We start from the raw sequence: 13,112 nt of genomic DNA, 5'->3' as shown, positions 1-13,112 counted from the left end.
GGTGAGATCTTATTTCTGAAACGTTGGATCAAACTAACAACTTTAATCCAACGACTAACCAATTTAATTAAACGATTAAAAAATAAGACCTCACAGAATGACCTAACTATAGAATTCTTGCTGCATCGCCAGGCACATACTAATCATTAAGGGCATATTCCAGCTTGGACAGTGTTAAATTACACTTTAAAACCCACGTTTGGTGAAAGAGGGACTAACATAAATGGGATTGTATAGTCCACTGGTGAAAAAATCACCGGACTCGCTCGTCCAATACTGCGATGATGAAAAGCAGTTCGCAAAATAGCGAGCGTGCTATTTTGAAACATCGAGTCCGACCCACATCCATGAGCTGCTCCTGGTTGATGAGGATCCTCCCCGTTCATGTCGGGCAAGATGGCGGTGAGTAGCTCATCGAATTCGATGGTGCCGTTTCCGTTGGCAAGAAGGATGTGGAGCTAGTCGCCGGTGGGCTTGAGGTTGGGAAAGACCTCCATACCTGCCGATCTGAGTACAGAAATGTTTGTGTAAGAAAATGGGTCGACTATTCCACTGATTGCGATGATACCAATCCCTTATATCCCTTTTATGATTTTGAGAAGAAGGAATTACAAAAACAAAGCCAAGCAGGGACTTTATTATGGTTACTGGATTCGCAGGGTATGCTACCAGGAAGAAGAAAGGGATCAAAAAGATCCCAATTGTGTTTTGGTATTTTTTTAATTTTAATTTTGTGGTGTGGTTTGTCAAAAGTTGTGGTGTGGGGTTAGTTGAGTTTATTCTATTTTTCTCTTTGGAAATCTGAAAAGAAAGACACAGCCAGAGAGAGAGGAAGACAGACGGGAAAGAAAGGCAGAGCCAGGGAGAGGGAGGAAGGAAGAAGAAAAGAACGAGATAATGGTTTTTTTATTTTTTAAATAAAAAATTAATTTTTTTAAAAAAAATTCACACATCAACCCCAATTAAATATCCCTAATTAAATATAAATATTTTTTAAGTCAAAATAATCAATTAAATTTAAATATTACAAGAATTATTTTTTAGTCCGACACAGCACCAAACATAGGTCTTCACTATTTTTATAATCCAGCTTCTTAGTCCGACACAACACCAAACCTAGGTCAGTACTTAATCCAGCTTAGTCCAATCTGAGTTAATCCAAGACAGTCCTAGGATTTAGTCCAGTCCATGACAGTCCGCCGTACCAAACAACCCCTAAATATTCGGCCCAGTCCACCACCGGTGCGCAATTTTCAAAACCCGCGCCAAAAAGCTGTACGAGTTCTCTTCCCTCCCCTTTAAAATCCCAAAATGTGTATTATATTATTACACAGTGCAGATTGGTAGGGCTTGTGAACTCGGTGGAAATGAACTCGCTCGACTCGGTCATGGACATTGATCAGCCAAAAAATCAAGAAGATCCGTTTCTCAAATTCATTGATTACGCGAGGTTCGCTCTCTCGCCTGAACCAGACGAAAATTTGGATCCGAATGAAAACGGGGCGGAAACCAGTACTGGACCCAGCTGGAACTGGATAGCCTCTCGGATTCTCAAGACTTGTAGCGCCTACTCCAGCGGCGTCACTGCCGCGATTCTACTCTCTGATATATCTCAGGTACCGTTTTTAATCAAATTCGTCTCTGTTTGGTTGCTGAGAAAATGTGAGAAAATAAAAGAAAGGAACCTGATTTGAATTGTGTTGGTTTTTGCTAGGCGTGGAGTGAGCAACATAGGGACAGGCCTCCAAAGAAAATGCCGGAATGCGTGAAGCAGTCGAGAAAGAAGTACAAGAGAAGGAAGCTTCCGAACACCGTGACCATTGACTCCATTTATGAAAAGAATTTCTTGTCCTTGAATAGTGTTTTGGAAGCCGTAATTGTGGAAGCTTTTGTTCTCCCAGGTAGACTTTCATTTTGAAATTTTGGAGCTTTAATGTAATTGTTATTTTCTCTATCGGTGATATTAATTGCTTCTCTTTTCTCAGGTACCAGCATCTCTATGCTTTCCTTAGGAGATTATTGGAGCTCCAATACTATTGACATTTATCTCCACCAAAGGTATATGTTGTTCTTGGTGTGTGTTGCTTTTATGTGTATTTACAACTACATTTAAGTTTCTTCTGAAACCAATAGCATGAGATTTTATCTGTGCAGATACTGTGACTTGACTCGTAATGGACTTCTCAAGAAAGGGAGGGAGATCTTTCTCACTGGGTGCTATCTTCGTCCTGCGACTAAAGGAGGATCCGCTTATATGCGGCTGTTGCCAACAGAATATCTGACCATATTGTTAGATGAGGTAATTTTCAGATTTGACTACTACTCCGCCTTGAGATTAGGAAAAGGATTTGGGGTGTGTCTTTTTACTTTTCTTCTTACAAGTCTTTTTTGCTTTCATTAATATAGGCTGAAGATGGTGATTTAATGCTGATAGGAACTAAGTTTTGTTCAGATCCATTCTGTTCAATTTCTCTTGATGCCGCTTATAAAGACGTTTGTTATTCGTTGTACGCAAGGTAAGATAAATTGTTTCTAATAACAAATTTTAAGTATGCGAGATATTTTATAAATATTAATTATTTTCGGATGTCCTAATGAGGTGGGGATGTGATAATCAACTGAGATCCTATAAACATGATATATCATATGGATGCGTCTTGAAATTAGAAGTTCATAACTGGAATAATGCTGATTAGTGAGGTTGAATTTTCCCTGGGGTTGAAGTGGTTACCTTGCTTTCCCTATTTATGTGTAGAATTGAAATTATTGGGCCACTGGAAGTGCATGGTACTTTACAGAGTAAACAAATTACTCTTGTTGACAATGATGGTGTGAAGCTACAATTTCTGCTGTGGGGTGATCAGGTTGTCTTGGCCAATCTTTTGAGGTAAACTCTAGAACCATTTTTCATTTTTTAGATACTTTCTTCCGTTGTATGTTCATAGTTCAATTTCTTCAGCGTGGGAAGTATGCTTGCACTGGATAGACCATATATCGCTAGTTCCGTAGACAGAGGTATTGAAACGAGTAATGAAGTTTGCCTTGAATTTGGTAGTACAACGCAATTGTTTTTGGTGCCTCTGATTCAACATGAGGAGCAAGTAAGTCATATATCACAGTTTGGATAATTGGGTTATCATTTAAGATATGGGGTTAATTTTCTGAATAAATCAGGTATCTGTAGCACTGACACCAAATCAATATCAAGGGTCAAGACTGCAGAGCACAATAGATCCCAGTCAGGCTCCACAAGTTTCTCAAGTTTCCTTGCCCTGTGATTCACATGGGTCCATTGACTTCAGTAGTTATCCTTTTCAAGTGAGTTTCCTTCCATTACACTTCCTTATTGTGTGCACACTATTTAGCAATGTCTATAATTTAATTTGTGTTAGAAGCTATGAGTACCATGATTCTAAAGGGATGCATTTTCATTAATTTCTTGAATATGGTTTATTGGTTGAATTTTGAAGCTTTGAGCACCACAGAATCAACTTATGCACTGATTCATATTATGTAGTAGGTTATTGTCATTCTTCAGCAGTCACGCACTAATGCCCTTATGCAATTATTTAAAAAATTCCGTTCTTATCTACTTGCTATGCAATCATCCAAGTTTGTGTGAAATCAACTGCCTGAATGATTCATACCCGAGTCTCCTGTTAGCATTTGCATATCGTTTTTTTTATTAATATCTCTTACTCCTGTGAAGTTTGCAGTCATTCGTGACTGACCTTCATGACAAGATGACTGGTGTCAGCCTTTACGGTGTTGTTACCAATATTACCAGAGAAAGAAGTACCACAGAAGCTATCTTCTCCTTGAGAGTTGAAGATACCACTGGAGCAATTTGGGCAAAGTTACATTTTGTGAAGTGTTGGTAAGGATAATAAGTTAATTTGGTACAATTGGTTTTATGACCCATTCCCCGACTATAAATTTCACATTTTTAATAATATAATTTTTGCTTCAAAATGTGTATTTCCTAGGTCATTAAGAAGATTAAGCATTGGTCACACAGTGTACATATCAGGCCTGACATGCTCTATGACAAAGCGGAGGGGGTGAGCTTATTCAAGCATTTTCAATTAGTCATTTTCTAATGTCAATACGTGGGTGGTTAAAGCAAGTTCCAATGTACTTGACCAGTCATTTTCAGTTATAGTTCAGATACTTTCTGGTTTGTTCCTAGTTATGTGGTTTGTAAGTCTGATTTGAATTTATAAGGGTTCTGCGAAAACATTTTTTGCTTGACAGCCTGGAAGCGTTATGGTTCGAGAATACTGCTGGAGCTTCTTTCTTCAACCTCAGTTCCTTGCCAGCGTTGCTAAACTCATCTTGTCTTCATAAATTGTCAAGCCTCTCTGATCTATCAAGCCAGACTAGCTGTATGCAGGTATGGGTTTCCAATAGATTTTTGTTGTGACTAGTTATCATGATAAAATCATTTGTCTGTTTCTGCCATGATTCCTTTATCTATGCTTCTGCTTTTTATGCTGTAAATCTATTATGTTCACTTGCAAAAGGGAAAAAAAGAAAGAAGTTATCATGTTCCGCTTCTCTCTGGATGTGCAAACGTTTGCCACTTTATCATAACCCTGTTTCCAAAATATTATTTAGAATTGAGGAAGAATAGTAGGCCTGATTTTTTTTTGTGCTCCTGACAGCTTACACGCACCCAATCACTCACACATACCTAGTAAAACAATAATCCTGAAATCAAAAGGAATTATACTGCTGCAACTTTATGGCACAGAATTACCATGTCTTCCTTCTCTGCAAGTTTGTCTGTCACGATGTGTATTGTGGTAAAACTCTCTTTCGCATTCATTTTGGTGGAAAGTGTGGGGGAGGGCATGAAGGAGCCATGTTTTCTATTCCTTGCAATAGGTGTTGTGCTTTTATATCAGTTATCTACTACACTGGATACGTCTCGCATTTTATAGCCTGTAAGTTGGGATATCTGTTCTTCTATAATAATATACTATCGTGTGGACAGATAGTTCAGGTTTGGCTGAAAATGAAGATGGTTCATGTCAGTAAAAGATTTTCGCATGCCGTATGTGGCCATTTTGTTACCGAGCAGCCCAATGATGTTCTGGAATGCAGCTTCTGTAACACCAGTTGTGGTGCTGAAGTTATCCATACTTTCTACCTGAAAATTACTCTTGCAGACGAGAGTGGTGAAGTTTCTGCATGGTGCACTGGTCACACTGCTACAGAGTTGCTGCAAATATCTCCTGATGAATTCTTTGAACTGCCTGAGGTAATATGTGAAATCAACTGATTTTTCTAGCTACATGGAAGTAGGTCAAAATGAATGCATGTACAATTTAAACGTTATCATTAGCCATATTACAATCTAATTATGAGGATCTCCGTTGTGTTGCTTAATTTTTTAGATCTGCAACGGTATTTTGCTGAGAAGATGCTTCTACTTGTTTGCGTATTTCATGTCCTTTTTAGTCTAACTTTTGATTTGTATTCCAGGATGATCAAGCTATGTATCCTACTTCATTAGAGAAACAGAGATTCACGGTTGCAATTGTTAATTGTAAGCAGCGGGGCTGTGGACCCAATGATGCTCTTCTTTTGCTAGAGACTGAAGGGATCTCATGGGAGATAACTGGAGCATTGAAGAGTGAATAATGATGGCTTGCAAATGTAATACTCAGTAGGCAGCTCCAATTATTATTTATGCGTAAAAAAAAAAGGTAAAATATATGATTATCTGTCTAGATACAGTAGAAATTCATATTTCAGTCGAACAAAACAAATCCAGTAGTGATTTACAACTTTAAATCCTATTATTCAATGTTTTGCTCACAACTCCAATCAACAGCAGCATTTGAAAAATAAAAAAAATTATAAATAAAAAAACCCCCAATCAACAAAAGAGTCATAAGGACACTCCCCTCGGACTCCATAACAATGATGAGATGAAATGTACTGAACCTTGGCAACAGTTAAAAAGGAGCAGGCTTGCCAGTCCTGACTTGAGATGAATTTGAAAAGCCAAGTCTCCAAGTTCCTTGTATTGCTTCTTAATAATTGATTTATCTGCAATCCCAATCTCCAAGCCCTATATGGCCAACAGACGAACCACAGCTACCAAATCATCAGGCCTAGTACCGTCCTCAGCATAATTGGAATATTTGGGATTTGGAGAGCAATTGGGAGTTTCCTTGGGTTTAGGGTGTAGGGTTTTTGCGCTTCTTGGCGGCGACTCGAGTGCCGGACATGACAGCGTTGAAGGCAGATGGGCGAGAGCACATGGCGGTGGCGGGATTGGGGAGAGGGAAGTCAGAGAAAGTGGTTTGAGTTTTTTGGTTATTTTTGGCGGGACAAAATATAGGGAGTCCAGCGAGGAAAATAATGCAATAAATAAAACAAATAATAAGTGGCTGTGTGCTAGGGTTTTAGGAGTTCAGGGTTTTTTTTTTTTTTTGTCAAAAGGGGTTCTCAGGGTTTATGAGGGGTTTTTGTCACATTTTTAGCATTTCAAGCTCGAGACTTTTTCAGACCAAAAACAAAAGCTCGAGACTTTTATACATCGGAGCCATCCAAAGCTCCTTATCATTTCGTTACCAATGGAGGTTCCCTATCACTAGTAAGCAAAACCCTAGGAGAATTTCCCCTCTTAACTTCCAGGGTTTATAGGCAATGGAGGATTTCGACGATGATTTCGGGGAGCTATATGCTGGTGTTGAACCGCAGGCCAACTCAGCCATCAATCGCGTTCCGAACTTTGCTCACCTTTATACAGAGCCAGAAGAAGATATAAATGATGATGATGATGATGATCACAAGGCGAAGAACGCTAGGCCTGGTTCTGAGGAGCAATTTGTCTCTGATTCTAAGAAACCCGATTCTGTCTGCGAGGAGTTGGGTGAGAAAGTTTCGGGTTTGGAGGCGAATGAAGACTACAGTGGAAGTGACAGTGAGGATGACTTGAAAATAGTTTTGAATTATGAGGACTGTGAGGGTCAAATGTTTCCAGTTGCAGGCCGAGGGAGCATGAAGAATGATGAGGATGAGGATGATGATGGTTTTGTGGCTACAAAAGAGTACAAGGTATTCTAATTGTGCCAGACAAATTTAATTTTTAAATTTTCTGAACTAATTTGAAACCAGTCATTTTCATTCACTGGTTAGTTATAGAAACTTAAGTATTCAGGAGAAAGATGACAGTGCCCTGTAAAATAAATATATAATCGGAATGTTTCCGGTTACAGAACTGAATATGGATAGATGATGAATACTATGTTTGATTTTCTACGTGTTTAAGTATTTCCACTCCAACACTGATATTTTTCGATGCGAAATGTTATGTTTCTTTAGCTGTTGTCTTGTTGCCTACTACTTTTCTAACTGAGAGATGCTTGCTGGTTTGTGCAGTATGTAAGGACTAAAGGATATACTTGTCCAAGCAATGGAAAAGCCAACGAGACTGTGGGCTTGGTGTCTTCCATGTTGGTTAGAGGAGACCATGATAATAATAATATGCGCAATCAACGTAAGGGGTCAAGCTCTCACATTGCTTGTGTTCGTGATACACCCCATCCCGTGCTGACTCAAAATAGATATGGTTTCAGGCTTCCTTGGTATAGGTTAGTAAATTACAAACAAAATTAAATCTGCACAAACCCAATTTTTGTAATGGTTAACCTGTCGATATGTCAAGTTTCATGAAATCGAATACTAAAAAAGACAACAAAAAAATTGAGAAGAACTCTGGCTCTGTAGAGAATACTAGAATTTATCTTTTTCTCAATAAATTGTTTTAGAGTAGTACTGTCCAAAGTTTGACACAAAGCTCCTTATTTTCTTTCTTCCAGGACCATACTTGATGTAAATGTTGAATCATTTGAGGAGAAGCCATGGAGGTATCCTGGAGTTGATTTAACAGATTACTTCAACTTTGGTTTGAATGAGGACAGTTGGAAACAGTACTGCAACTCCCTGGTAAATGAAATGGTGCCATACTTATCATCGAAAACAAATTTATCATATAAAAAAATTTCTCTAGGCTAGTCTTCTAGATCCCATTTGGATGTTATGGCAGGTTTAAATGGTCTGGCCTTATGACCAAACTGGTTCTCAATGGTTTTCTTTGACACAGCAATTTGTAAATACAATCCTAATAATAATGCATTGCAGGAACAACTTCGGCTGACATCCATGCAGTTTGGGATCCCTGTCCCAGACTCCTCAAAACTCTATCAGGTTATTTATTTAAATCTTTTGGGACTCTTAATATATCACCACAACCGTTGTTCAAATTTTTGGTGTTTACATGTCCACCCGTATCTTGCTTACTAGGTTAAAGAAGCTGGATCTGAGTATGATAAATTTGCTCAGGAAACTATTTCTAAAGATATGAATCATGCTGGCCCAAGGAAACATGGTCCTCCATCAAGATTTTTTGATTCCAGAGTGAGACAGTTGGAACTAGTATGTCAGAATTTAATACTATTCTGCGATTATTGTATTCAGAAACTAGTTTGAGATAATTATAACTTGTTGGCTTTTGATGTTTCAGCCGAAAGGCAGAGCAATTCAGATTGAAGATAGTATTAGTGAACGCCAACCATCTTTTGATAGTAGGCATCCACGTAGTTTAGATTCTGATGTTGTGATACAGGTGTGTTGTCACTTTGAATTGTCTTATGGATTTTTTGCTTCTACCTTATATTATGCTATTACTAATCAGTGTCACATGATTGGGTAGATTACTGTGCAGGGCCCCACTGAGGAAACCTCTGATTCTGGTGAGGCACAGGGCTGTACAAATGGCACTTTACATGAGGCATCTGCAAATGGGGAATTTGTTATTCCCTCTTCTAATTTTGCCAAAGAAGACAATTTATCTGTACGAAGTCTCAAAGGAAACTCGAGAAGATTAGACAGGTCTGTATTCTTGTTTGATGTAGGGCCCTAAATATTCCAGTTATTATAAAATTTCTTATGGCACATGTAATGCATATATCTTTCCTTGATATCATCAGGTGTTCCCAGCAGATCAGTCCCATGGCAATAGATTCTGATAATCACAGAAATAACCAGGCCTTTGATCAGGACGGGTATGACTATAAGCAAGTGAATGCTATCTCATTGGAAACCATTGAAATTGCAAATCAAACAACAGAGAGTGTTGGCAGGAATGCTGTCTGTGCTGATCAAAGCATGATGGAAGCACAAATATCACTTGGTGATGATGATCAACTTAGCCCCACTTCATCCTGTTTTGTAAGTGATTCTGAAGCATCCAATAATAGTGATCATTTTGATCCAGAAGATATCCATACTCCTGTAAGGTCAACAGTGAATCCACACATTGAACTATGCAAGTCTGTCAGATCATCTTGTAAGAACTCAAAAGGCGTAGTCATCAAGAGAAAAGTAGTTGATGTCAAAGATTATCCTGCATGTGGAAGTCCTGCTCCAAAGAAGCGCAAGCATCAGGATAGGAGGCTTGACAGTGTTGTTGAACCAAATGTTCACAGAAAAGATGATCATTGTGCATCCCCCACCTCGGAAACAGATGACCTGTATGACAGGGATCACTATGTGAATTCTCGCAGACAGAAAAAAAGGCTGCAAGATTTCAGCCGTGGTCACAGAGAAGATATTTCAGATTATAAAGAATCAAGCCATTATGGTATTAGATATACTGATAACCATGTTCAGACAGCTAATACAAATGATTGGAATAGAAAAGGTAGTCAGAAGTTCCAAGACATGCTAGATCCATATGTCAGCAAAACCTGGAATGAAAGGGAGTATTCTTGTGAAGAGCGGGATGCAGATTGGCATCATTTTGGAAGAACACAATTCACTAAGGAGAGGAGTCCTCTCACCAACAGGGAGTCCAGGGGGTTGCATTCTAGGTACTCCTCCCACACTGCTGAAGAAAGGGATGCTCCATGTAGAAGGAATATCAGCAAACTGCAGTTTAAGAAAATACCAAACCCTAGTGGTGGTTTTAATTATAAATGCGAAGATGACTTTGTGGGAGAAAAATTTGGGAGATGCGTCTCATTCACTGATCAAAAAAGGAAATTTCCACAGGTTAGGAGAGAATTAAAAAACTCAAGGGGAAGGGGTGGACATGTTGACGGTCCCGTTTTGTATTGGGATGATTCATGCTCTGGGAAAACTAAAGATCAATATTGCAGACACGGAGAAAATCGATATTTGTCCCATCAGTCTTACACAGCTGATGAAGAAAGATGGAATGACTCCCTATCACCAAGAAATGATGTTTCCTACTCAAGAGCAACTGATGAAAGATATTGGAGGCATGCGAGAAAAATATACTCTGCTGAAGCCAAAGAGAGTAACTGGTTTGATAGTCATAATACAGATGAAATTGATGATATCATTTATCCTAATGATCATTTAAGGTGGAGAAGATCTAACTGGCGATCTGAAGTGCTGCACTGGACAGAGGATCAGTTAACTGTCAGGGATCATGGTGACAAATTTTATTCTAAGAAGGGATCTGTTTCTTATCAGAAATATGTAAGGAATGAAACATTTCATGTTAAATATGGTTCTTCTCATGATGCTATGCACATTGATGATATGCTACCAGAGCAACATAGATTGAAAATGATGAGAAAAAGAAGTGCTAAGTGTATGAATAGAAGTTCTATGATGGGTAAGCATGAGCAGACGATCCTGAGGTGCAGAGATTCGACTGACTTGATTGTTGGGGAAGGCAAGGTAAAGTTAAGGGAACAAAGGATGAAACCTATTATCAGTGTACTTGTATATATGAGTGCTTGACATGAGTTCAGCAAGCCTTATTTATTCTTTTCAATTCTATCCTGTTGCATGTTTTCTGTTTCTCCTTTTCCTTTATATAATATTTTCACTTTCCCCTCGCCAGGTAATGTGTTTTGTGAAGCTCTTTAACAATTTCTACTTCGTTTATATGTTCTTGAGTGTTAAGAGTTATATTTAGATCAACATAAGGCCTTCTTAGGTCCAGGGTGTGAAGCATGTAATGAGGGGGAAAATGTTCCCTGTCGATCATTGATCCATTAATTTAAGTTCTTCTAGCATCGCCCCTAGTAGCGGAGTTGGTTCATTCACCTTCTGCTGCATGTGTTTAATCATCTACTTTACCCATTTAGTGATTGATATATTATATATGAGTGACATTTCCTTGTGACTATACACTGCAGTCCTCTGGAAGATGCTCCAAAGGCAGAACTTTGATGCGCAATGATAGGCGTGAAAATATGGACCCAGAGATTGGTGGGGCACGGACAACTTTAGTGGGTTCTAGTGAATCTGAGAAAAGGGCAGTCCAATTTAGCATCCCAAAAGTTCGACGCAACCGAAACAATGAGAACAGGCTTGAAGTGTTTCCAGTTACAGGTCAAAATGATGATTTGGATATGGAGGATGGCCAGATTGTAACAGAAGAACTGACCACAGCACATCCCTTACAGAGAAAACATGCTTCTGAATATGCAGCACCAGCGCACAATGTAAAAAGGAGACCGTTTAATAAGGGGAGCGCTTCCCATGGGAATAAGGTTGTAGAAGGATATGACAACCAAAGGATTCTTGAGACAATGGCAAAAATGGAGAAACGTGGGGAGCGCTTTAAGGAGTCAATCACCTTGAAAAAAGAGCCGGACAAATTGTCCAAGCCTGAGGTTGATCTTCTAGCTGAAACCGCTGAAACAAAGCAACATAGGCCAGCCCGAAAGAGGCGGTGGGGCGGTGTATAGGTTGTTTAAGAGCAATAACATGTCTTTTTTTTGTTTTTCTATATATAGATTTTTATTATAGTAGTCTCAGATTTGATCTCACGGCTTGAAGTCTTCCTCAGAGTGACTTAAGCTATTTGAGGCAGATCAATAAAGCTTAAACACAGCAGTTTGAGATACAGAATCAGGTTAGAGTTTTTGTTATTTTTCCCTTCTTTCAGAGAAATTGGAGGGAAGATTTGATATTCAAGTGACCTATTACCTATTCCTACCTGCAAAAGACTTCATTGCGACAACAATCTTCAATGCAGATTCAAGTTTGAGAAATAAGGGTGCTTGTGTTGCAGCAAATGGACAAGAATCATGCTCAAGAAGATTGGTTGAATTTGTACCATTTTTGCCAGAATTCGGACTCATTTAATTCACTCATATCCTGTTGTTGCCCGTATGCATATTTTTTTATCCGGTTTTTTTTTAAAAAAATTATAATATTGATATGGTATACGGGTCAACTGATTTGACTGCATATTTTATTCTGTCCAAAAATCTCCGAAATTGTTGTGAGCTACTGTCCTGATATACTGAGGCTTCGGATTGAATAGATTATTTTTGGTCTGATAAACTATCTGATCTTGATGAACTACCAATAAGGAGCTTCCACATGGCATAAAAATCCGCCCTCTCTAGAACCACAAAAGAAAAAGAAGCAACAAAACAAGAGTGAAAACGTGGCAAAGTGTACGCCAATTATCTCTCAATTGAAGGAAAAATGTCCTTCGGTGAATGACCGTTAGTTTTGAGTACGCTCTATTCAATTGACTAAAATATCCTCTCCAAATGAGAGCATTTATGAAAAATGTCTTACTCAGTATATTAGAGTAATTAACCTCTCCGCACGCTTTCGTGCCTACGAGGGATTTTTTTATAAAAAATTTAAATTTATTTTAGAATTAAAAAAGATATTAGGTAGTTGTGTTTCATAAAAATATGATCCATTATCTAATTTTTCTTTTAATTTTATTTTTTTAAATATGAAAAAGTGTGAATTTACCATATTATCCTCATTTAATTAATAATTTCAATTCTTTATGTTTGCATTAATCAATGACATTTTCTGATATTTTAAATATTTTATCATTATCTACCTTTTGCTTTACATATATATATATATATTTAAAATGTCGTTCTATATATATATATTTAAAATGTCGTTCTATAAAGAAGAATTTTGGTGTTTGATAAAATTTAAATAAATAAATAAAACTACATCTTACTCTCAAATAATTGGTATAAAAAAACTTCTAGTTAAAACTTTCATATAAAACTTAGTAAATATCGTGCCTATTTAATAATTTTAAAAAAAAAAGATAAAAATCAAAGATTTTAGCC

General features: G+C 37.9%; 2 protein-coding genes across 4 annotated transcripts; both read left to right on the top strand.

Moving 5' to 3' along the window:
* Window positions 1,349-5,669, top strand: LOC18793138. Of its 2 annotated transcripts, XM_020555555.1 has the most exons (13): window positions 1,349-1,616; window positions 1,715-1,901; window positions 1,986-2,058; window positions 2,155-2,299; window positions 2,407-2,516; window positions 2,756-2,887; window positions 2,960-3,101; window positions 3,175-3,318; window positions 3,717-3,877; window positions 3,987-4,061; window positions 4,255-4,393; window positions 4,997-5,263; window positions 5,488-5,669. In XM_020555555.1, the coding sequence occupies exons 1-13, from the start codon at window positions 1,368-1,370 to the stop codon at window positions 5,644-5,646; spliced, it is 1,983 nt and encodes a 660-aa protein (XP_020411144.1). In that variant the 5' UTR covers window positions 1,349-1,367; the 3' UTR covers window positions 5,647-5,669. The 2 variants fall into 2 exon arrangements, with proteins under 2 accessions (XP_020411144.1, XP_020411146.1); XM_020555557.1 differs by lacking the exons at window positions 4,997-5,263; window positions 5,488-5,669 and adding an exon at window positions 4,665-4,990.
* On the top strand, window positions 6,646-12,249 carry LOC18788835 (FIP1[III]-like protein). 2 transcript variants are annotated; one of them, XR_002269844.1, is made up of 10 exons: window positions 6,646-7,071; window positions 7,396-7,607; window positions 7,836-7,962; window positions 8,158-8,223; window positions 8,320-8,451; window positions 8,540-8,641; window positions 8,729-8,907; window positions 9,006-10,725; window positions 11,190-11,911; window positions 12,035-12,249. XR_002269844.1 is itself a non-coding variant. In XM_020555554.1 (9 exons), exons 1-9 carry the CDS (start codon window positions 6,661-6,663, stop codon window positions 11,742-11,744), a joined length of 3,504 nt encoding a protein of 1,167 aa, XP_020411143.1. In that variant the 5' UTR covers window positions 6,646-6,660; the 3' UTR covers window positions 11,745-12,249. The 2 variants fall into 2 exon arrangements, 1 of the variants encoding a protein (XP_020411143.1); XM_020555554.1 differs by having other exon boundaries at window positions 11,190-12,249.

Source organism: Prunus persica, chromosome G1 (assembly GCF_000346465.2).
Source record: "Prunus persica cultivar Lovell chromosome G1, Prunus_persica_NCBIv2, whole genome shotgun sequence".
Lineage (NCBI taxonomy): Eukaryota > Viridiplantae > Streptophyta > Magnoliopsida > Rosales > Rosaceae > Prunus > Prunus persica.
The sequence above is the reverse complement of the archived record's forward strand: the minus strand, read 5'-3'. Positions and strand labels throughout refer to the sequence as shown.